General features: G+C 46.8%; 1 protein-coding gene across 3 annotated transcripts in view; it reads right to left on the reverse strand.

Annotated features, from left to right (window-relative positions):
* Positions 1-25,000, reverse strand: part of xdh (xanthine dehydrogenase) — a 59,133-nt gene that overhangs the window by 29,271 nt on the left and 4,862 nt on the right. For all 3 annotated transcript variants that reach the window (XM_084446688.1, XM_084446690.1, XM_084446689.1), the window contains 11 exons: positions 24,952-25,000; positions 24,463-24,540; positions 23,570-23,662; positions 22,501-22,645; positions 22,312-22,404; positions 21,592-21,743; positions 7,438-7,531; positions 5,969-6,078; positions 5,442-5,626; positions 5,188-5,350; positions 4,717-4,806 (listed from right to left, as the gene is read on the reverse strand). The exon at positions 24,952-25,000 is cut by the window's right edge. In XM_084446688.1, coding sequence (XP_084302814.1) covers positions 4,717-4,806; positions 5,188-5,350; positions 5,442-5,626; positions 5,969-6,078; positions 7,438-7,531; positions 21,592-21,743; positions 22,312-22,404; positions 22,501-22,645; positions 23,570-23,662; positions 24,463-24,540; positions 24,952-25,000 — 1,252 coding nt within the window. The remainder of the gene's footprint in view (positions 1-4,716; positions 4,807-5,187; positions 5,351-5,441; positions 5,627-5,968; positions 6,079-7,437; positions 7,532-21,591; positions 21,744-22,311; positions 22,405-22,500; positions 22,646-23,569; positions 23,663-24,462; positions 24,541-24,951) is intronic.

Here is a 25,000-nt window from a genome sequence, read left to right on the forward strand (position 1 = left end):
GCTCCCTGGCTTGATGTAGAATAGTTATTTTTTAACATTTTGATTTTCATTTATCATTGTCCAGCACAAATTGGTGCATAAAAACATCACCAGAATACAGGAAACAATATGTTTGATGCTCAAAATTTCCTGGGGGGGGACATGCTGAACCCCCCTCTCCCTCTAATGTGCCCCCCCTGGGTGCCCACCACCAGGCCTGAAAAAATAATCTAGGAGAAACACTACCTTCATTATAAATCTCAAGTGTTTTGCAACTCAAGTCAGATTTTTTATTTACGATTTTGTAACATACACACACGCTGCATCAGCTCCACTTGCAGCTGAGAAGCTAACCAATGCTTTGAAGGGGGTAGTTGAGTGGCTAGACCAATCATGTCTTACTCTGAATGTTAGCAAGACAAAAGCTATGTTTGTTTCTAAAATCAACTTTAAAAAGTAAAATGTAAATATTTACATTAAGGGTGAACAAATTGACATTGTGACTGATTTTAAATCTTGGTGTCTTATTAGATACAAATCTTAATTTCAAGAAACACATCAAGAAAATGACACACACCATCAAAAATAACCTGGCAAATTTTAGACATATTAGACCCTCTCTCTCTCTATGGAGGCAAGACCTTTCTGCATGCCCTCATTTTCTCACACATATCGTACTGCATCACGATCTGGGGACAGGCCAATCCCACAACAATAAGGCCCTGTATAAACAGGCCGTAAAAATCTTAAAAGTGACAAAAAGCCACTAAGGTACCATCAATGTGAAATACTACACAGACATAATATCCTAAATTTTGACAATTTAAGAATATTCTCAAATCTGTGTATAGTGTACAAAATCTTACATGGCTTGGCTCCCTCCTGTCTGGACAAGTTTGTCTGTTATCGTAGCTCTGTACGATCTACAAGAATAGCTTCTGTACATGACTGCACTGTACCCTTTCACCGCTCAGCTTTTGGGCGAGTAGCTTTTTCCATTAAAGCCAGTACACAATGGAATGCCATTACTGATGACATAAAGATTAGTGGTTCTTTTAGCAGCTTTAAAACCAACCTAAAAAGTAATCTTAAATCACTGCAACACTGCAATCACTAATCAGTTAGGTGTGTTTGTGAATGAGTGTGGTTGTGTGATTGGACATGCTGCTACAGTATGACTGAGGAATGTGAAAGAGTGAGTGTAATGTAATGTAAAGCTATGTCATCTGTATTGTACTTTTGTTTATTTATTATGTCTGTTGTTTTTATCTGTTACCTGTTTACAGGGACTGCAGATGCAAATTAGCCTAAGGCTAACTCTGGTGCGATGCATCAAATGTTTTTACATTTATGTTTTAATTGCACATGGTGAAGAGAGGAAAGCGTCTGCACATCCACTATGCAAACCAGGTGCAAGACCAACAAAGCTATACGTAGAAAAAGACAAAAAGTCTGCACTCTGGAGCACACAGAATTCTGATGAAGGTCAGTGGACTGAAATGTTAATAAACTCCTGAAAAGTTCTATGTGTGCTCCAGAGTGCAAACTTTTTATCTTTTTCTTAATTGCAAATGGTCCCTTCCAAATAAAATTGATTTAAAAAAAAGGTTTCTGTCTGTGGATCTCTGTGGAGAATCAGTAAGGTTTTGGGTTTCTTGACTTAATGTATGGTTCAATCAACAGCAGTGGGAATATCATGACCCATGCTAGGCTAGTGTTAGCATCACTGTATGGAGCGCAAATGGTAAGAGCACTGTTACCATGTGTGACGTGTGTGTGTGTGTGTGTGTGTGTGTGTGTGTTTATACCTGGTAGACCAGGGGCCTCATTTATCAAAGAGCGTGTAAATTCTGGTGTAAAAGAGGGCGTACGACGAAAACGCGGAAAATGCACAATGTAGCGTACGACGAGAATATTTACACGCTTTTCGGATCTATCAAAAATGTCGTATGCCCTTTTCTGCACGAGAAATCCGAGACGGGCGGAGAATAGAGTGTACGCGCACGCGCCTCGTGTTCCGCCCTCTCCACGCCCAAATCCAACCATATATGGTCAAAACTATGACAGCGTGTCGGGGATACCCCGGAAGGAACCGACATAATATAGCGTCGAGCATTAGGACAGACGTTTATGGAAAAACGCGGAAAGAAGAGAAACTTTTCGGAGACGGAGGTGCATGTGCTTGTTGGTGAGGTCCACGCGAGGAAAGAAAATCATCTTCGGAAGGTAAGCTATTTGTACGAGCCTACATTTGTCTGATTGCTCCTACAGTTGAGGTAGCCTACTGTAGCCTACGTTTCGTGGCTACACGGACATGCTGTATTATGTGGCAATGAAGCAAACATTCCACACATTCTGTGGTAGGCTATGATTGATTCAGGACCAAAAACAGGGAACGATAACACAGATGACCACTTCATAATGTTAGACCACATTATTAAGACTCATCTAAATCACCCGGTAAATCACACTTAAGCATTTATTTGGCTGCCAACAGAAAAACATATCAATTGAATATGGCTACACAATAAAATGTTTAATGCATAATCAAGTTAACAGACAAACTCAAGGAAAATGACTGAAATTGTTTCTCCAGACTCTGACGTGGGGTGGGACTCAGAGGAGGGGGAGTCTGCAGTGGTCCTTGACCTGACGGTCGTGCCCCCGCCGGTTGCAGCCTCTACATCCAGCGCACCGGCCTCCACCTCCAGTGCCATCTCCAGCGCCTCCGTCTCCGTCTCCACCGCCCACGCCTCCACCTCCGGCTGCCAGCGTCCCTGCCTCAAGGTTCCCTGAGGGCTGGCCTTCCTCTCAGACACTGTGCTGGAGGCTCATGACCCTAGAGGCCCAGAGGGAAATGGCAGAAGGGATTGGGGCAGTTGTGGGGCAGTTGTGCAGCAGTTGGTGGAGGTCACCACACTACACCACCAGAGCCAACAGGACATCCTCACTGCACTTCATTCCCTCACACATGCTGTCACGGACCTCACACTGTCACTCACTACCACACTCACGGACCTCACACAGTCACTCACTACCACACTCACGGACCTCACACAGTCACTCACTACCACACTCACGGACCTCACACATTCACTCACAAACGCACTCACACACCTCACACAGTCACCCACCAACAGACAATAAAATGGTAGAAATGTGAACCTTACTTGTTTGTGTCTTCATAGCTGGCGCATGACCTCAGTGTGGGCCCTTTGGCCCCGCTGGTAAACCTCATGACGGGGAGGGGGCTGAGGGCTTGGGTCCTCATTTTGTGGTGGGGTCTTGACTGGTTCTCATTCTTATCAGCTTTGAATATACATCTTGGCAAACATAACAGAATGATGTACAAGGAGGGGACAGATACCTAGTGAAATTACTATTGGTTGCTAGTAAAAAGACAATAATGAGGGCTTGGTATAAGGTGGAACCCCCAACCAAGGAGCAGTGGTGGGTGTTGTGGAGGAGATTTATGAGATTTATTTATGCATTGAGGATGCAGGAAGGAAAGTTTGAAGGGAGATGGGAAAAATGGATGGATTATAGAAGGAAGTGTGATGATACCACTAGTATTAAAATTGTCATATTTGAGTAAGAAAAAAAAGCTGCATGGATGGAAGTACCCATAAGCTGTTATTGTAAGTTTTTATGTTTCATGGTATTGTCGTTGTATGGATGGAAAATGCTAATAAAGATTAAAGTAAAAAAGACAAAGAATATGTATCTTGGCTATGCACACACCAAGCCAGCCGTCACGCGCAGCGCCTGCCTCCAGTCTAGCCCTACCCTGCTGTGCGCCAGGGTGAATGAGTCATGTGTGGAGCCAGGACACCGTGCCACTACACTTGTGATGAGCATGTCGGCGTCACATATGATTTGGGTATTTATAGTGTGCACATTTTAGCGATTCACATAGACGTATTCATTCATTGATGGTGCCCTTATGTGGGTGCAGTCGCCATCGCCGTCACCTCTTTGGAGTTCTATCTCGGTCAGTAGGCCGAGTAGCGCCGGATTCATTTAGGCTCGCATTACGCACAGGAGGACTGTCATTTATATGCTTACCAAACAGCAAACAGGTCCACATGATCACATATTACTGACAATCTAATTGGTCAATTATTGCCGTTTGATGGAGTGCCTGCATTAGGTGTGTGACATATAGCGCGGAAAGGTTTGGGACAGCGCATAGGTTCATTTTGGGGAACAAATCCATATCGGAGCATGAATGAGCCGGTTAGAGGACACGTCTAATCTTGCATTGCGATATATGTTTGTGCTGAATTGGGCTATTAGCCTACATGTATGTGCGTTCATGAACTGTCGCTCTTATTCTCTCCGTCAAACATAGTAATTCACCGACGCACCACCTGCGTCGCCAGTTCCCCCTGTGTTCAAGAAGGGCGTAGAACACCGTGTAAATCGGTACGCCAACTGGAGAGGTGTCCTACAAAAGCGCGGAGAAAGGCGACTAAATTTTCGCCCTTACGGCTTGATAAATCGCAATGTGGGGGGGGCAAATGGCGTACGCCTGAACTCGCGAAAAAGACCGTGTAAAAGAAGGCGTACCTCAATGATAAATGAGGCCCCTGAACGCTGTTACCATGTGTGACATGTGTGTGTGTGTGTGTGTTTATACCTGGTAGACCTGAACACTGTTACCATGTGTGACGTGTGTGTGTTTCTACCTGGTAGACCTGAACACTGTTACCATGTGTGACGTGTGTGTGTTTCTACCTGGTAGACCTGAACACTGGAGGGAGTCTCCTGGTGGTAGATCTCTGTAGCACTGGCATAATCAGGCCTCACACCCTCGACACACACTCCCTGAGACGGAGAGAGAGAGAGAGAGAGAGAGAGAGAGAGAGAGAGGAAGGAAGATGGAGAGACAGATGGAGAGATAGAGAAATGGAGGGAGAGAGAGAGGAAGGGAGAAAGAGAAAGTAAACAGGTAAACTATGTGTTATGCTGTGTTCACACCGGGCGCGGCGAGAAAATTAGCGCCGCCCAGTTCGCCCCAATCTCGCCGCGGGATCCAATGGGTTGCTGCGTGAATCCGGCGCAGAAAGTTCAAAAAATTGAACTTTTGCGAATGTCGCCACGCGGCGAATCCTGGCCGCCCAGTTTGCGCAAATTGTATTGACTTTCTATGTAAACGCCGCACGGCTGGAAAACTCTGTGTTTGTGTGTTGGTTTGTGCATCCTCACCTCTGCAGCCAGCTTCTGAAGGACAGTGAGGTAGAACTTGTAGAAGAGACTGAGGGCCAGTGTCCGTCTGTAGGTTACCATGCCACCCGGCGCCGAGGGGTGGACAGTCATCTCCTCCGCCAATGAGGAGCAAGCATCCTGCAGAAGCTCCTCCCCCCACTCCCTAAAGAGGTGAAGACAGACAAAACCGTTTCCTCCCTTTTTTGTGTGTTTAAGTTCATGTGTGAGTGTGTGTGTGTGTGTGTTTCTGTTACCTGCCCAGTAGCTTGGTGGTGGTATTCTTGGCCAGTACAGTGGTGGCGGCCATCCCTCCGTAACTAAGCTGCAGGTCCTTGACAACGGTCGTTCCGTCAACGAAGGTCACGCTCATCCCTGATGTCACAATGCTGATGTCATCCTCGCGGCGAGGAGACTGCTTGAAGGCCGAGAAGTACTGGCCCTACGTACGGTAGCAGAGCGTTAACGCGCACACACGTAAACACACACACATGTAAACACACACAAAGAAACACACACGTAAACACACACACATACATAAACACACACGTAAACACACACACACACACACACACACACACACACACAGAAACACACACGTAAACACACAAATGCACATGTAAACACACATATGTAAACACACACGTTAACACACACAAATGCACATGTAAACTCACACATGTAAACACTTACAAACTTATGAAACTTGCATACTTGACAACATGTGTGCATGTGTGTGCATGTGTGTGTGCGTGTGTGTGTGTGTGCATGTGTGTGTGCGTACCTTCTTGGTGTAGGGGATCTCCACAGAGAGCAGGATCTCCTCAGGTTTCAGGAGTGTTCTTCTGTACCCTGTGAAGAAGTTTCCGTCCATCCGAACCTCTCGTTTACCCCCTGGAGAGAGAGAGAGAGAGGGAGAGAGAGGGAGAGAGAGGGAGAGAAAGAGAGAGGGAGAGAGAGGGAGATAAAGAGAGAGGGAGAGAGAGGGAGAGAGGGAGAGAGAGGGAGAGGGAGAGGGAGAGAGAGGGAGAGAAAGAGAGAGAGAGAGGGAGAGAGAGGGAGAGAAAGGGAGAGGGAGAGAGAGGGAGAGAGAGGGAGAGAGAGAGAGGGAGAGAGAGAGGGAGAGAGAGGGAGAGAGGGAGAGAAAGAGAGAGGGAGAGAGAGAGGAAGAGACAGGGAGAGAGAGGGAGAGAAAGAGAGAGGGAGATGTTTTATTTATTGATTATTATTTTTATTTTATTTTTTATTTTATTTGACAAAAGCAATTACAATCAGTAAAAACATACAGTATGTCTGCAATGTCAGGGATAAAAGCGAAAAGCCCAAGACTTATTTCCATCGCTGTCCCTGATGTACAAGGAGTCCAAGTGGAGACCGGCATCAGCTCCCATGTCTCTGTCTTATGTCACATAGTAAAGGGGGCTATACCAGATGTCACCTACAGTGTGAGGTTAGGGTTAGGGTTAGGTTAGCGGGCTATAACAGATGTAACCTGCAGTGTGAGGTCCAGCCGTGGTTGGTGTTACGAGCCAGAATGAGCCCCTGTGCTAACTTGTTATTGGGTTAAGGTTAGGGTTAGGTTAGCGGGCTATAACAGATGTAATCTACAGTGTGAGGTTTAGCCGTGGTTGTTGTTAAAAGCCAGAATGAGCCCCTGTGCTAACTTGTTATTAATGACACAGAGTGTTACGCAACAAGCCCTTCTCAATAGACAACGGTTGGCATTTCTTAGCTAGCTCAATACTGGAATGATCAGTGAAATGATGGTCTCTATGTTTCAGGCTCATTGTAGGCAGACCACAAATATGGCTAAATATCCAGAATAGCACCCTACCCCTTTAAAGCTTTGTTTCCAAAGCTTGTAAACAAATGAGAACCGCTGGTAGTAATTTTTTTGTAAGTTAGTATCCCTTGTGATGTAAGTCAATGTGACGAATCCTTCAGAGCAAGTTAAAGCAGGTGTTTATATGTGGAGGTTGGGGTTGTGAGGGGGCAGATGGCAGGAATGCCAAAATCAAAAGCTAATGAATTGGCAAAATGTATCTATTATTATTTGTGTTCAAGGATTTCCTGTCAAATATGAACACAAATAAGGATATTAAAATGTGTGTCCAGTTCCTGTATTGAACGTTGGACTGTTTATATAGGTCGAGGATCTCACTAAGATAAGACGACCTCCATAAAAGACACTCCAGCTCCGTTGTGAGTGTGTGTGTGTGAGTGTGTGTGTGTCTCTGTGTGTGTGTGTGTTACCTGTAGACATGAGTGTGAGCTTGCAGCCTGCAGCCATGAAGACGGGGTTGAGGTCAGATATGGGACTGGCCGTCATTATATTACCACCTACAGCCTGAAGGACACACAAACACTGGAGGTGTGCACATGTTTGAGAGTGTGTGTGTGTGTGTGTGTGTGTATGCGTATGCACATGTGTGTAGGTGTATGCACATGTGTGTGTGTGTGTGTGTGTGTGCACATGTGTGTGTGTATGGGGGGTGAAATGTGCCATTTCTTACCACACGGAGCAAACTGATATGCATACTGCATACGGAGCTGACAAACGTACGCCACGTACGTGAGTGAAATGCATTAGACTCCCATTGTATTTGATAGGAGGACTGACGTGACTCATGACGTTTTGTCCTAGCGACGGCGGCGGCCTGAAGTAAGTCAGCAATGTGTGCATTGGTCGCGGAATTTGCGTGGCTCACGTTAGCTCACGTAATTATGGCCCGTGTGGATTTGCTAACTGAGAAGACAAACCTGACGAACGTCGCTACTTGCCCACGCGTGGTATTGCGAACGTAGCTAACGTCGCTACTGTACCTGTCCACGAGTGGTATTGCGAACGTAGCTAACGTCGCTACTTGTCCACGAGTGGTATTGCGAACGTAGCTAACGTCGCTACTTGTCTACGAGTGGTATTGCGAACGTAGCTAACGTCGCTACTTGTCCACGAGTGGTATTGAGGAACATCGCCGTCACCATCATTAGGTTACTTAAGCTGCTAGTTGTATTGTTAGCTCTGATATGGCTAGCCAGCCTCTGTCCAGTGAGATCAGTGATATGACAACTTAACATTAGATTATTGAGCCTAAATAATAGCAGGCTACTATCAGATAACCTGGTTAATATATGTTATTATTCCTACTATTGTGCTTACTGTGTTTTGCTGACAAGATAAATTATGTTATATTATTATTGCCACCGTCATTTGGCTTAGCTTATGTTCTCCAGCCACGCCAAGTGCTGTGATAGTAGCTAACTCACTGGTGTTATATTTATATACATTGTCCTTGCATCCTGTCTAATATGTCTCCATCTGTGTTATGCACCATGGGCCGAAAGAAAATTCGTAGTATATTGTGAAGTAGGCTCATTGGCAAAATAAATGTTTTTTGATCCTGATAGCCCAGTAGGCTTTCTGTCAGCCTCTTATGTCATACCTGGCTCATAGGGAATAATATGGTAGAAAAGTCACTGATTCAAGTTAAGAATCAGAATTTTTTAACTAAAGAGTAACCTATACAAAATAAACAATAAGTAAAAATGCCTGCCACAAAACCAAAGGCCAAAAAGTGTATTGTTCAATATGACTACTTGTCAACCAGAGGGCTGTCACGATAGGAATTATCCTGAGCGTTCAAATTGATAGATTTCAACCGCGGTCTGCGTTTTATGCTGTTTTTTTATTATTTAGTTTTACACTACAGTTTATCTATATCCTATGTGTGTAGCCTAGTTGTGGCCTACATTATTCGTTTTTATCTAACGAAATACATTAAATAAATTAGGGTACAGGAATGCAATGGTGCGCGCAGCACACAAACAGGCAAATCATTCGACATAGTAAAATAATAACAACAACAATAACAACTAGAAAGTACATTTCCTGGAGAAAATGTGAGGTGGGCTAGCTGCTGCAGCTGTATGTAACAGCTACTGCTAGAACTACTATGGACCAGGCAATCTCCATGCACCCACCGGCAAAGACCGTGCGTCTCTAGCCCACTCAGGGGCTGAGTTGTGGGGTCTGTGGCGTGGACAGTGGCATGGTGGTGAGACTCCACCCCCTCAGGTCAGAGCTGGTCAAGGACAGTGTACCCCTCTCCGGGCCACCTACCCGCCCACACCGGTGAAGACCATGTGTCTCTAGCCCAATCAGGGGCTGAGTTGTGGGGCCCTTGGCATAGATAGTGGCATGGTGGTGAGACTCCGCCCCCTCAGGTCAGAGCTGGTCGAGGACAGTGTACCCCTCTCCGGGCCACCTACCCGCCCGCACCGGTGAAGACCATGTGTCTCTAGCCCACTCGGGGGCTGAGTTGTGGGGCTGTGGCGTGGATGGTGGCGAGACTCCGCCCCCTCAGGTCAGAGGTTGTGGGGGGCAGGTCAGTGATTGCCAGGCCATCCCCATGCACCCCTCATTGGAGACCATGTGTCTATATCCCACCCGGGGCCGGAGCAGTAGCTGTGGAGGTGTTGTATGGAACTTGAGGTTAGAAGCAGTAGCAGTGAGAAGCAGTAGGTGTTTGTTATAAGTACTGCTAGTACTACACTCAAAAATAAATTAGACCACTCATCATAACTCCTAGTTTTATTGAGTTCAATAGCTGAAGAAAGAAAGAAAGGAAGGAAGGAAGGAAGGATGGATGGATGAAAGAAAGAAAGAAAGAGAGAAATAAAGAAAGAAAGAAAGAAAGAAAGAAGGAAGGAAGGACAGAAGGAAGGAAGGATGGAAGGAAGGAAGGAAGAATGGAAGGAAGGATGGAAGGAAGGAAAGAAGACAGGATGGAAGGACGGAAGGAAGGAAGGAAAGAAGGAAGGATGGATGGAAGGAAGAACAGAAGGATGGAAGGAAGAACAGAAGGAAGGAAGGAAGGAAGGAAGGATGGAAGGAAGGAAGGATGGAAGGAAGGATGGAAGGATGGATGGATGGAAGGAAGGATGGAAGGAAGGATGGAAGGAAGGATGGAAGGAAGGATGGAAGGAAGGAAGGACGGAAGGAAGGAAGGAAGGATGGAAGGAAGGCAGGAAGGAAGGATGGAAGGAAGGCTGGAAAGAAGGAAGGCTGGAAGGATGGAAGGAAGGATGGAAGGAAGGATGGAAGGAAGGAAGGAAAGAAGGAAGGATGGAAGGAAAGAAGGACGGAAGGAAGGATGTAAGGAAGGAAGGAAAGAAAGAAAGAAGGAAGGACGGAGGGAAGGAAGGAAGGATGGAAGGAAATAAAGAAAGAAAGAAGGAAGGAAGGATGAAAGGAAGGAAGGAAGGAAAGGAAGGAAGGATGGATGGAAGGAAGGAAGGAAGGAAGGAAGGAAGGAAAAAAAGAAAGGAAGGAAGGACGGAAGGAAGGAAAGAAGGATGGATGGAAGGAAGGAAGGGAAGGGAAGGAAAGGAAGGAAGAAAGAAAGAAAGAAAGAAAGAAAGAAAGAAAGAAAGAAAGGAAGGAAGGAAGGAAAGAAAGAAGGAAAGATGGATGGAAGGAAGGAAGGAAGGAAGGAAGGAAGGAAGGAATGAATATGAAGGCTACCAGAGTAGTCATAAAAAGGTGCCTGTACAGAGAGCCTGCACGTGTCCCCAAATTCAAATCCCAACTGACACTGTGAGCATCCTCTCATTCACTTCAATGGAAAGGCATGTTGGCTTCAGACAGCTCTCACTCAAAAAGTATAAAGGTCACAGCCTAGATATTGACACCGTAGGAATCCTGAGAAAATGCTGAACATTTTAGGCTATGATATGTCCGTGTAGCTTAAAAACTGTAGGCATGGCGACAAGTTAGAAAAAGGGTAAAAATGCAAAATTAGCAGCTCAAAAGGTAGAGTGTGGGCCCATACGTTTCAATGGAGAGCGCAGTTGCCGAACAAATCGTCATACAGCGAAAACTATAAGTCACACGGCTTAGATACTTACATTGTACGAATCAGCACAGTTATGGGAACGTTTCGATATATAATATGTGTATTAGCTGTTAAAACTGTAGGCATAGCGACAAGTTAGAAAAAGAGTAAAAATGCAAAATTAGCAGCTCAAAAGCTAGAGTGCATTGCCATACGTTTCAATGAGGAGCGCAGTTGCCGAACAAATCATCATACAGCGAAAAGTATAAGTCACACTGCTTAGATACTTACATTGTACGAATCAGCACAGTTGTGTGAACATTTTGATGTATAATATGTGTGTGAGCTTTCAAAACTGTAGGAGTGTCAGCAGTTTACTAAATGTGTGAATATTTTCAAAGCAACTGCTGCCACCACTCTAAAAACAAAGTTTCTGAACATTCCAAAAGCAGTTTCAAGCAGTTTTAATGGGACAAAAAATAGTTTTAAAAGTTAAATTTCTAAAAAACTATAAAAAATATCAAAAATCTGAATGGATCCGTTCAAGAGCTGAACGTCATGAACATTTTAAAGTTTGAATGAAGTTTCTAGCACAAAGTATGAAGAACTAGTTAAGGTTAAAAAAAGTGGGGAGAATAATAAGAAAGAAAGAAAGAAAGAAAGAAAGAAAGAAAGAAAGAAAGAAAGAAAGAAAGAAAGAAAGAAAGAAAGAAAGAAAGAAATAGTGGGAATATCACAAGTTGGGCTAGCTTCTGCAAGCTAGCCCACCTAATTAGGCTACAGATATAAAGGGACCTAAAGGGCAAAAGCAATGTTTGCTGTGCACTAAAGTAAGCTTAGGCTAGGCCTAACACATTATACATACTGTATATACCAGAAGTTTAGTGCCGTGCATTTATTAATCGGATAGCCTTTGTCTATAGGCGTATTTGACAGTCCTGGAAAAAGCCCTGATAGCCTACCAAAATGAAAAGAAAATCCTAAGTGGCCGCTGTTGTCTGTATTTTGTTATTGTATTTTGTGGCCTGTGTGTAGTTGTAGCCATACCTATTATTCCTACAATGAAGTAGTCTACACCACCACCATTTAAGATTTAATCTCTGGTCTGAATGGGTAGGCTATGTATGGAAACATACTTTTTGGCGCGATCAGCTAGGCGTACAGCTTTCTAATCGAACTTGAACTTGTCTTTTTACAGTTTACCGAGTCTTTGTACAATAAATCCATAATGATATGATTTTGTTTGTGGTCATTATCACATTTTCATGATGATAATTAATAGTCCTTGTTTACAGGCTAATGTTTGGCTATCCGCTTTATTACCTGCCCAATCTAGTAGCCTAGTAGAATTGCCATAACATCTCATTTCTAGATCTAGGCTATACAGTAACACTAGGCCACCATTTCCATTTGAAATTGATTAACTTATTTCGAATATCATTCTCGTTCTGCTCCGCGCAATGCGTTCCTTCGACTTTGCGGACGAAGTCCTAAACTATAAGAATCTCCGTTTACTAGTCGATACATTTTTACAATGATTAGGCTAGACGTATTTTCTATCTCAGTCGACGGCTGAATATTTATTTGACAGCCCTTGGAAAGCCCCATGGAACATAGGCCTAATAAAATGAAAAAACCTTGACCGCGGTAGATGCGGTCGTCTGTAAAGCGCCGCGGTCTGCTTCACAGGACCGCGGTTGTGCGGTTAACTGCAAACCGCGACAGCCCTAGTCAACCATCATTCCAGTAAAGTTCCTTAAATGTATTTAGTTGTTTGTGTGGTCTACCACCAACTCCCCTCCCATCATGTGTCTTAGCTCCCTCGTTATCCTCCCACAGCCGGCCTGCATTCCCCTGTCACAGTATTAACATGATGATTCACTACGGCTCCTCTACTGTTCAACCAGGGTCCTAATACTGTATCTCTTCTCTGAGCAGGTCACAACACTTGTGAGAGTAGAAGATTAGAGAGGAATATGTAGCAGTGTAAGCAAGCTGGCACTCAAGACTCAGCTGCCAGGGTTCTCACTCACACCAAGCCCTGGCAGCACATCACCCCACCCTCATCCACCGGCTTCTGATCAACTCCCGCATTGCCTACAAGCTCCTCCAGCTGACCTACAAATCCCTCTATGCCCTTGCCCCCCATTACCTGTGGTATCTGACCTTCTCCATCATCATACCCCAACCCAGAATCTGCGGTCCTCAGGCATGGGTCTGAAGAAGAAGAGATGAGAAGAGACTACAGTGGTCTTTTACCAAGTTGCTTCCTCAACAGGATAGGCTAATATTCTGTAACCTAGTAGGCTATGTGCGCGTTCTTTCATCCGTCATCTTCAAAACTTGTATTTGGTGCTTGTTTGATATTCGAGAGATCAACTGTTAAATTTCTCCTTACATGCGTGATGCAACGCGAAATAGTTTTTATAGCTGTTTTCCACCTAAAAAATAGTACAGGAACCATCCAGACCGAAATCGCTTTTCCATAATTATCCAGAACTGTGAATAGAACGCTCAAAGCAATAGTTGCTATGGTTATGAAAAAGCGCACTTATGCCAGGGTAGGCTATATGGTGCGTTTGTTTATAACTGGGAGGTGGCAAATTGAACTCGCACTTCCTCGTCACAAATTCGGATATGTTTCTCAGCCCCCAGTTGCCGGTTGATGTCAATATCATATCATATCATCATCATATCATTCGCTATAGCTCGAATGCACACAGGTCGGAGGTAGGTATTTTGCCACTTGCGACTTGCCACGTCCGATCACAAACGAACGCACCATTAAACAGCAACTACAGAAATGTAGGTTAGCCTACAGGGATGCAAAGCATTAACGAGCAAAAAAGGAACTACTGGTCTCGCTGTCTCACTTGTAAAGTCGGGACGTAGGCTAATAATCTTAAATATCAAACATGTTTGATATTATCGGGGCCGGTGCTAAAACGCCAATGGTTCCACAGTCTGGATGCGAACCTGACCGCACTCAGTGCAGGGTTAGTTAGTGTCGTGTTATTCTTTTACACATACACGTGAGTCCTTCTGTATTTCAATGTAGTGTCTTTATTACGTCTCGTTCTCTCGCTCCCCCTCTCTTCTCCCGTTCTCCCGCCCCGTAACCTAGCCAACCCAACCTGACGTCCTACGGTGGCCTGTAACAATAACAATAACACCACATCTCTCTTTCTAGAATCAATAGGTAGACTGCCATTGATTCATCAGACCTTAGAGGATTATTCTGCCTCTATAACTAAAAGGTCTGATCTGAACCTGATCAAATAAACAATTATACTAACAACCCTATAGTATATATCTATATAACACAAAACAAGAGCATAAACACATCTCTTTCCTTCTATTTTTTTTTTTTACAAGTCCAACCTAGTAGGTTTCACCACAACTCTCCCAGACCTGGTTCTGGGAGTAGCTGGTGGTTCTGGGACATTCTGGTCCATTGTTTCTGTAGAACTCTGCTTTGGGACACATCCCAGAGGTTGCTCCGCAGCACCACCACCACTCTGCGCCGGTGAGGGCTCCATGGGGATGAGATGGCGCCGGTTTCTCCGTACTGTCCCATGAGGTCCATCCACGACGTACGACCGTGGAGTAGGGTGACTGCTGACCACGACTCCAGTTGCATTTTGATCGGTGACCCACACTTCCTTTCCAGGAGTGAGTCTGTCGAGACATCTTGCACGATGACGCCGATTGTAGCTTTGTGCGTCTCTCCTCCTCTTTACCTCTTCCTTCAGGACCACCGCCGCACTGTCGGGAAGAGCAGGGGCCAGTAGAGCAGGAAGTGTAGGCACCGTCGTGCGGAGTCTCCTTCCCATCAGAAGTTGAGCCGGACTGTACCCGTTATGCAGCGGGGTGGCTCTGTACGCCAGCAGAGCGCGGTATGGGTCAGCTGCCTTCTTCAGGAGACCTTTTATTGTCTTGACAGCCCGTTCTGCTTCCCCATTACTTTGAGGATATTTCGGGCTGCTTGTGACATGACGAAATCCGTAGGACGCCGCAAATGCCGCAAAGGCCATTCCAGAGAACTGCGGCCCGTTGTCCGTCACCAGTTCCTCTGGGATGCCGTGCCGTGCGTAGATCGATTTGAGGTGGTGGATGACATCTGTTGATTTTGTGGGGGTCAGCAGAGCGATCTCCACGTATCTTGATGCGTAATCCACAACCAGCAGGTATGTCTTGCTCTCCAGCATGAACAGGTCTGCTCCCAATTTCTGCCATGGTCGCCCTGGGTATTGAGATGGCATCAGTGGCTCCTTTTGGTTCTGTCTCTCTTTGCTACATGTTCGGCAGTTGAGGACTAATTCGTTCAGCTGCTGGCTCAGCCCAGGCCACCATACAGACTGTCTTGCGCGCTCCCTGCACTTTACCACCCCCTGGTGGCCTTCATGCAGCCTGGCAAGCACTTCATTTCTCATTGTTGAAGGGATGACGAGCCTGCTTCCCCTCAGCAAAAGTCCATACTCTACTGTGAATAGCGCCTGTTCCGCCCAGTACAGCCTGAGAGCAGGTTCACTGTTGTTGTGTGCTGGCCATCCCTCTGCACTCAGCTGCATCACCCGTGCGCACACACTGTCCCTCTTCAGCTGCTCTCTCAGCTCGTCCAGGTAGGCGGTGCTCGCTGGCAGGTTCTCCATTATCATGTCCACGTAGATGTTAGTACTCTCGAATAACTCCTTCTCATCCGGTGTCTCTCTCCTCTTCACAGGAGCACGTGAGAGTGTATCGGCAGTCCACAGGCACTTCCCTGGCACATGAGCAATGGAGTAAGAATAGCGCATCAGGCGCATCCGGAAGCGCAGAATCCGTGGAGGAAGAGCATCCAACGGCTGAGACCCCAGCAGACTCAGGAGCGGCTTGTGGTCTGTCTCTAGCTGGAAGTGTCTGCCGATGAGAAAGTTGCGAAACCTCTCGCAAGCCCAGGTCAGGCCCAAGGCTTCCTTCTCAACCTGCGCGTATCTCTGCTCAGTTTGTGTGAGAGACCGCGACACATAGGCTACAGGTCTCCACACTCCATCCCATTTTTGGAGAAGCACACTCCCTAAGCCATAGGATGACGCGTCCGCTGAGACTTTGCACTCCCTGTTGGAGTCGTACATGGCCAACACTGGTGGGGATATTAGTGCATCCTTCAAATCTTGAAAGGCCCTGGCCTGCTCGAAGCCCCACAACCAGCAGTTCTTCTTTGACAGAAGGTCCCGCAGCGGCTTATCTCTCTCCGCCAGCTGTGGGATAAACTTCCCCAGCTGGTTTACCATGCCGAGAAAGCTCCTCAGCTCACTCACATTCGTCGGCTCCTCCATCCTCCTCACAGCCTCTGTCTTACTCGGGTCAGGGCTAATACCACTGGTGGAGATTATATGGCCTAGAAAGGTCACCTCTTCTTTCGACAGGTCGCACTTATCGATGTTCAGGGTGATTCCGGCCTTCTCAATCCTCCCCAGCACGACGTGCAGACGAGCATCATGTTCCTCTTGTGATCGGCCCCACACCAGCACATCGTCCATGTGGCAGACTACACCCTCCAGCCCTCCCGTGACCTCTGTCACCATTCTGTTTTGGAAGTGTTCGGGGGCAGAGGCGATGCCGAAAGGTAGACGGTTGAAGTAATATCTGCCAAAGGGCGTGATGAAGGTGGTGTACTTTGATTAATCTTCCGTCAGAGGTATTTGCCAAAACCCCATGTTTGCGTCTAACTTGCTGAATATTCTGGCTCCAGCCAGCATTCCCAGTGTTTCCTCCACTGTTGGTAGGGTGTACTTTTCCCGGCACACTGACTCATTGAGGTTCGTGAGATCAACACAGATGCGAACAGCACCTGTCTTCTTGGGAACCACCACAATGCCGGCACACCAGTCAGTTGGCTCCTCGATTCGGCTGATCACTCCAAGGCTTTCCATGCGGGACAGCTCTTGCCTGACTTTGTCCATCAGTGGCAACGGAATCCTTCTGGGTGTCTTCAGTGAGAATGGTTGGGCCCCAGGTTTCAGCCTGATTGCATACGGCTGTCTCATCTCGCCGAGACCACTGCATATCTTTGGGTAGGTTGTCTTGAGCGTCTCCATCGTGATACTGTCAAGACGTGCCACAAGCTCCATCTTACTAATAGCAGGTCTCCCCAGCAACGCAGTGTGCAGGTGTCGAGTGACATACACATCCTCCAGCACCTCTTTCTCTCCTCTCCTTAGCAACAGTTCGGCGACGCCCACAACATCTAGTGGACTCCTCCCAGGTCCCATCAGTGGCTTAGTTGACTTCCGGAGGGTAGGTGGATCCTTGTCTCTGTAGATCTCTTGAAAAACAGTGTGAGGCATAACTGTAACATCAGCACCAGTGTCTATTTTGAATGGCACACGTCTGTCATCGATGTTTATGTTGACCATCCATGGCTCACCATCAGCTGTGATGCTGCCTAAGAACACACAGTCCTCATCCTCTTCACAGGAGCAGGAACAGTCCTCTTCAACCTCATGTACAGATTTGGATGACTTACACACACGCCTGTAATGCCCCATCTTCCCACATGAATGACATTTCACCTCATTAGCAGGGCAATCGCGCTGTGAATGGGGCAGAGAGCTGCCGCATTTATGGCACTGAACATTTTTCCCCTTTGAGTATTGGGCACTGTGTGGCTTGGCTGGGTAGCTGTTAGCCTGTTGAGGTTTGTTTTTAGCATACGTCTTGCTACTGCTCTTGAACACTCTGTCTACAGATTTAGCATCACTTGCCTCTGTCCTGGTGTCCCCTCGCAGAGAAGATTGCTGTCTTTTCACCTCTTCACTCTGCCTCGCCATGTTTATTGCCTTTTCCAAGGTCAAGTCCGGGTCCAGCTGCATGCGTTCGGACAGCCGCTTATCCATCAGTCCAACGACAAGCCTGTCACGAATCAGCTCGTCATGTAGCGCTCCATATGTACAATGCTCCGCCAGCGCATATAGTGCTGTCACAAATGAGTCTACAGTCTCGCATTCTCCTTGCTTGCGCATGTTAAATTTGGCACGCTCGTAGATAACATTTTTCTTGACTACGAAGAAACCCTGTAATCCATCACGCACCCCTTGGTAAGTACCTCTTAGAGCATCAGTCAGATTTAGTCCACGTAAAATATCATCCGCCTCATCTCCCATACAATATATTAGCGTGTTGACTTGATTCTCTTCAGTGCTAACATTCAGGTTACTTGCCAGACGAAATCTTTCAAACCTGCGTATCCATTTTGCCCACTCTTGCGGCTTTGAAAAGTCGAAGGACTCCGGAGGCTGAATGCTGAACGTAGCACTTGAAACTGGAACCGGCGCCGCTCTCTGGGCTGCCGCTGCTCCCGCGTTATCAACCATCCTTCTCTTCCTCTTTCACTTCCTCCTCCGCATGAACTAAAACGACACTTGTCGGCCGATCTAACTCTTAACACTACTTACAGGACTTCTGACACCATGTCGTGTTATTCTTTTTCACATACACGTGAGTCCTTCTGTATTTCAATGTAGTGTCTTTATTACGTCTCGTTCTCTCGCTCCCCCTCTCTTCTCCCGTTCTCCCGCCCCGTAACCTAGCCAACCCAACCTGACGTCCTACGGTGGCCTGTAACAATAACAATAACACCACAGTTAGGGCTACAATAATACGATTTTTTGAATCAGACAGTCTACACATACATCTGTAGCCTACATTAGGTTCCGTAACACAGCAGCACAGGTGGGTACACAGACACTCGCACGCGCACATATGCGCTAAACCGTTTAGGCCTATAATGAAATAGCCTACTAATAGAATTGTAAATAAATGACTTGAGCGTTTATGTTACACAGGCAGCAGGCTAACATAAACGTTTAAATTATTGCATTCTGTAGATGTTGCCAGACAGATGAGCCACAAGCTGCAACAACCTTAACAAGCAAATTGAGTGACAGCCTACAGACAAATCAGTGTTGAATGCAGAGGCTCATTGTTTGTGTAGGCTATTCGTTGGGTTACTCAGCCCGACAGTCTGATTTCTATAGCCTAACTCTTATCATATTAAATGTTATGTTGTAATATGCTGGGTGCGTAAGCTTTTCTTGATTCAACAGATGACTAGATTTACTAAATCTCTGATTCAGGGTCTGGAGTCATGCTCTCAGTAGGTTAGAATAACTGGGACAAGTAGGTATGGAATGTTGAAAACCGGGACATTGAAGTGTTTTAAATTTGTCGGGAGACCGAAAACCCTTGATACCACGAAAATCCCGGACAAACCGGGACGTCTCGTCACCCTGCAGTAGCCTATCCACACACAATAGCCAACTTTGGGTATTTGCATTTTAACCTCTATTTTATCATTGATATAAGGGTCTTTTGGAAAAGGTGAAGTTAAGATTTTATTTCAGAGACAAATGTCTTTTTTCTTTTCATGTCGGATAAAGACTGGTTGAAACACCGTTCTTGCCCGTTCACTACTACTCGCTATGTAGGCAGGGGCGGGGATCCTGGGGGGGTCAGGGGGGACATGTCCCCCGCAATATTTGAGATCATTAAAATTGTCCCCCCCCCCAATATTTAGATTGGGGTAGTGGCATTCAAATGACCATACAGCCGCGTAAGAAGATGTCCTCTCAAAAACATACTCTTGCAAAATTTCAGTGTAGCCTAAATGTCCCCCCCCCCCCCAAAGTTCGATACAAATCCCCGCCACAGCGCCACTGCATGTAGGCATCAGTCCATTGTGTTGGATCGCTACTGTGCCTAATTGCGCTGGATTGGTTTGTTACAAAGTGTCGCTCATCACTGTATAGGCGACTGGAATGCGAAGTCAATTAGCCTGCCCTGACAATAGGCTTATGATGCTTATGCTTGAAGTCGTGAGGTGGGAGGTATAGTGGTGGAGAATGACGCCACCCGCGAGGTAACCGAGTTCCAGTAGACACTAGCCTACAAGAACAACTCTGAACAAAGAATGGCAGTCAGGTTATGATTAGTCATTGGTAGGTCCATGATTTATACAGCAGGCCATTGTGGGTAGACTCTCCCCTTCTGTCTTTCTAACCGGAAAACATACCTGTAGCATTTATGCGTTAAGGTCTCCGGACACTATTTACTCCACATATAGTACTGTACTAATAGAGCCTGACAAATTGGATTTGAATAGCCTGGTTATAAATTTTACTAGGCTTAATTGAATAATTTATCATATAAATAAATGACCTGCCATTGTTTTCAAAATAAAACATTTTAAAAGCAAAAATGATAACATCAGCTGTATGGTAGCCAAGAAGATAACTAGCAGGTTACCTACCTATGGTGACCAGAGTCCTAATAGCCACGTTGACTGACGGCGACGACGTGTTTACTCAGCTACTTTAGGGAATACAGTAGGACCCCACTCATACGAACTTCAGAGATCCGAACCTCCCGGTCTACCGGACAGGCTTAAAAAACGTTTTTCTTTTTTTTTTTGCCTGCTATCTGGTTACTGGTGGGATTTTCATTACAGTACTGTACCCTACTGTGAATAAAAACAGAACTGTATGTAGACCTACATGTTGCCTGTAGGCTGTAGCCTACTGTCACGTTTCATTTCTTTGTTACTCCAATGTCGAGCGCAAAACGCAAACGAGTCTGCTGCGCGAGAGCTGCATTCTTTGGTAGCCAGAAAGCGCGTCAGCAACCTGAAGCAGAGGAGCATCGAGTCATTTTTCGTTCCCAGTTAATGGACTTCAGGAACACAGACGTGTTGTGAGCATGTAGATTACTAGACCTACTGTATTTGTTAAATAATAGCCTACAGCCTTGGCCACGTTAGCCTACATTGGTTGTTTTAGAGACTTTCTTTTAGGCTACAATAGCCTAAGACATGACAACTTGTCTGTCATTTCATTTATTTATTTCTTGATTATCATTTGCTCTAATTGTTCTAATGTTGGGTTGTTTTTAGGCTATACCATGTTGTTCTGTGAATACAGTAGCCTATCGATGCAGCGTAAGCCTCATTTGAGAATAAAGTACTGTATTTGATCAAAGCACGCACTCAAGTGGAAATTCGGTTATTTTATTATAGGCTACTGTAGGTCTATTATAGGCTAGGCTTTATGAGTTTAGTTGGCTATTTGATTGCAATTTTGATGCATTTTCACAAGTAATTAAGGGTATTTATTGGTCTATTATGAGTCTATATGAAACAAGTATACCACTTATTGAATTTGGTGCATTTAGTCATCCGGACATTTCAGAGATACGAACGACCTGCGGTCCCGTTGGGTTCGGATGAGTGGGGTCCTACTGTAGCACAAGTGCTCACGTAGCGACGTTAGCTACGTAAGCGAATAGCACACGTGCTCAAGTAGCAACGTTAGCTACGTAAGCGAATAGCACACGTGCTCAAGTACCCCCGGCCCTGACGAGCGTTTGCTGGGTTAGCTACGTTAGTGAATAGCACACGTGGTCACGTGGGGACGCTCGTCACGTGGGGACGCTCGTCACGTGTCTGCTCAGTTAGCAAATAAGTGGCACTTTCCACCCCCCATATGTGTGTGTGTGTATGCACATGTGTGTGCGTGTGTGTGTGTGTGTAAGGACTCACTGCTACGTTGCGTATCTGCAGGCCAGCGAACCAGCGCAGCTGCTCCAGTACAGCCTGGAAGACCTGGGTCTGGTGGGCTGGCCGAGCCGCGACCTCCGACCTCAGCACCTCCCCCAGCAGGGTCAGAGAGCAGCACGCCCCCAGCACCACGCCTGAACACACACACACACACACACGCACACACACACGTATACACACACACACACACACGCACACACACGCACACACACACACACACACACACACACACACACACACACACACACACACACACACACACACACACCAGTATGGGGTGTGAACAAGCAACCAAAGGGCACTTTTCACACCCCATACTGGATAATCCTCATCACTGCTGTCATCATCATGTGTGTGTGTGTGTGTGTATGTGTGTAGGTGTGTGTGTGTGTATGTCTGTGTGTGTGGGCTTGTAAAACTACCCTTGTGGGGCCCAGATGCCCCCACAAGGATAGTGAAACAAGAAAAAGTTGTCCTTGTGGGGCCTTGATGGGCCCCATAAGGTTAGGGTTCATTTTAGGGTCAAAGGTTAGGGTTTAGGGCTTGGGTAACAATTATGATTAGGGTTAGGGGTCAAAGGTTATGATTAAGTTTACATATTATGTCTATGTTTAGGTTTGGAGACCCTACAATGATATACATGCTTAATTTTTTGTGTGTGTTTTAGTTCATGTGTGTGTGTGCGTGTGTGTGTGTACCTACCCTGGTCGCTGTGCTGGATACTGTTGAGTTCAGGGATGTAGGAAGGAGCCAGGATTACAGGATACAGCAGGTTCTTAAACTTGATCTCAATGCCTTTCACAGACAGCCGGCATTAGAACAGATGGAATAAGACATCTGAAATCCGTGTGTGTGTGTTTGTGCGTACGTGTGTGTGTGTGTGCGGCTCACCGACTTCTGTGTTCCCCACCACCAGTTTGGCGAGGGGGTGCTGAGCCTTGAGCTCCAGCAGGTCCCTGAGAGCAGCAGGCTGGACCCACAGAACCCTCTCCCCTCGGAAGCGCAGCTGTCTGGACCACTGGCTCTTCCCCAGAGACTGGACACACACACACACACACGCCGCGTCTACAGCCAGATCACTGTGCACAAGGCTCAGCTAGAGGCTCATTTCCCTGGGGTTGAAAAGGCCCCCGTTCCTGAAGTTTTTCCCTTTCTTGATGTCACACTAAAGTGTGAAAAACCTGCCCCCACCCCCCTACACCCGCCCCCACCCCCCTGCACCTGCCCCCACCCCCACCCCCCTGCAACCGCCCCCACCCCCCTGCACCCGCCCCCACCCCCCTGCAACCGCCCCCAGCCCCCTGCACCCTGCACCCGACCCACTCCCCTGCACCCGCCCCCACTCCCCCTTTGAGTTAAAACAAAACATGGAGAAGCAGCGTTCAGTTTTTATGCTCCACATATCTGGAACAACCTTCCAGAAAACTGCAGGTCTGCTGCAACTCTTGGTTCTTTTAAAACAAGCTTAAAGACTTTTCTTTTTGCCACTGCTTTCTAAGAGGAGTTATGTTTATCTGTATACAGCACTGTAACTTTTATTCCTGTCTCTATTTGTCCTGCTTTTTGTTTTAAATGTCTATAATGTCTTGCTTTTTGTTTTAATGCTTTTAATGTCTCATGTAAAGCACATTGAATTGCCCTGTGGCTGAAATGTGCTATACAAATAAACTTGCCTTGCCTAAAGATAACTGGCATGTGTCATGTTCAACCACTGTGTTATTCATTTAACTGTGTGTGTGTGTGTGTGTGTGTGTGTATGGGTTTGTGTATGTGTATATGTGTGGGTGTGTTTGTATGTGTGTGTGTAGGGGTTTGTGTGTGTGTGTGCGCAGGTATGTGTGTGTGTGTGTGTGTGTGCGCAGGTGTGTGTGTGTGTGTGTGTGCGCAGGTATGTGTGAGTGTGAGTGTGTGTGTGTGTGTGTGTGTGAGTGAGTGTGTGTGTGAGTGTGTGTGTGCCCACCATCAGCTCCGGGGGAAAGATGACCTCCTGGGTGGGGTCCAGCGGTAAGAAGTCAGCCGGGTCGTACAGGGGGGCGGGTAGCGCTGCGTCTCCCTGGAAATACCAATCACAGCAGGACACAAACCTGCAGGTCAGCCTTGGCTCGGTCGTCTCAGGGAGAGATCAGTCTTTGGTCATCTCAGAGAGAGATCAGTCTTTGGTCATCTCAGAGAGAGATCAGTCTTTGGTCATCTCAGAGAGAGATCAGTCTTTGGTCATCTCAGAGAGAGATCAGTCTCTCTGTATGACACGACGGGGCCGGCCTGCAGTCTGATGCCTCTCATGTGACTCCCTACCCAGCATGCTTCACTCTGATGCCTCTCATGTGACTCCCTACCCAGCATGCTTCACTCTGATGCCTCTCATGTGACTCCCTACCCAGCATGCTTCACTAGTGCGATAGATAAGAGGCGGGACGCATCGATTGAGGAACGTGAGAGCTGAGGATTGGTCACGGATGCCTTGGGGGGAAGGGGTGGGGGGTGGGGGGGGGGTCTTGGTCAAGTTTGAGGCTTCGCTGACCTGTCCTCCTCTCCTGTTGGCTGGCGGCTCTCTGGGTCATAACAGCGCTGGACAGACGGAGAGAGAGACACACTCACGCTGGAGAGACGGAAAGAGAGACACTCATGCTGGACAGAGAGAGAGACACACTCACGCTGGACAGAGAGAGAGACACACTCACGCTGGACAGAGAGAGACACACACTCACGCTGGACAGAGAGAGAGACACACTCACGCTGGACAGAGGGAGAGAGAGAGACACTCACGCTGGACAGAGAGAGAGAGACACTCACGCTGGAGAGACGGAGAGACAGAGACACTCACGCTGGAGAGACGGAGAGAGAGACACTCACGTTGACGCGCTCCTCCGGGTGTCCGTTGGTCAAGCAGCAGCCATTTTCCTTCCCCTTCCCCCCACAGCACCCGGCCTCCTGAAACACACACACACACACCAACGCTGGTCTGGGACATGCTCAACACACACCAACGCTGGTCTGGGACATGCTCAACACACACCAACGCTGGTCTGGGACATGCTCAACACACACCAACGCTGGTCTGGGACATGCTCAACACACACCAACGCTGGACTGGGACATGCTCAACACACACCAACGCTGGTCTGGGACATGCTCAACACACACCAACGCTGGTCTGGGACATGCTCAACACACACCAACGCTGGTCTGGGACATGCTCAACACACACCAACGCTGGACTGGGACATGCTCAACACACACCAACGCTGGTCTGGGACATGCTCAACAAGTGAAACCAGGAAATAAGATAATAAGAGAGAGAGAGTGTGTGTGTGTGTGTGTGTGTGTGTTGTACAGGCTTACTTTAGTGAATGTCTTGTACCCTTCCAGAATGGGTCTGTAGCCTGTACAG

Source organism: Borostomias antarcticus (genome assembly GCF_949987555.1).
Source record: "Borostomias antarcticus genome assembly, chromosome: 12".
Taxonomy (NCBI): Eukaryota; Metazoa; Chordata; class Actinopteri; order Stomiiformes; family Stomiidae; genus Borostomias; species Borostomias antarcticus.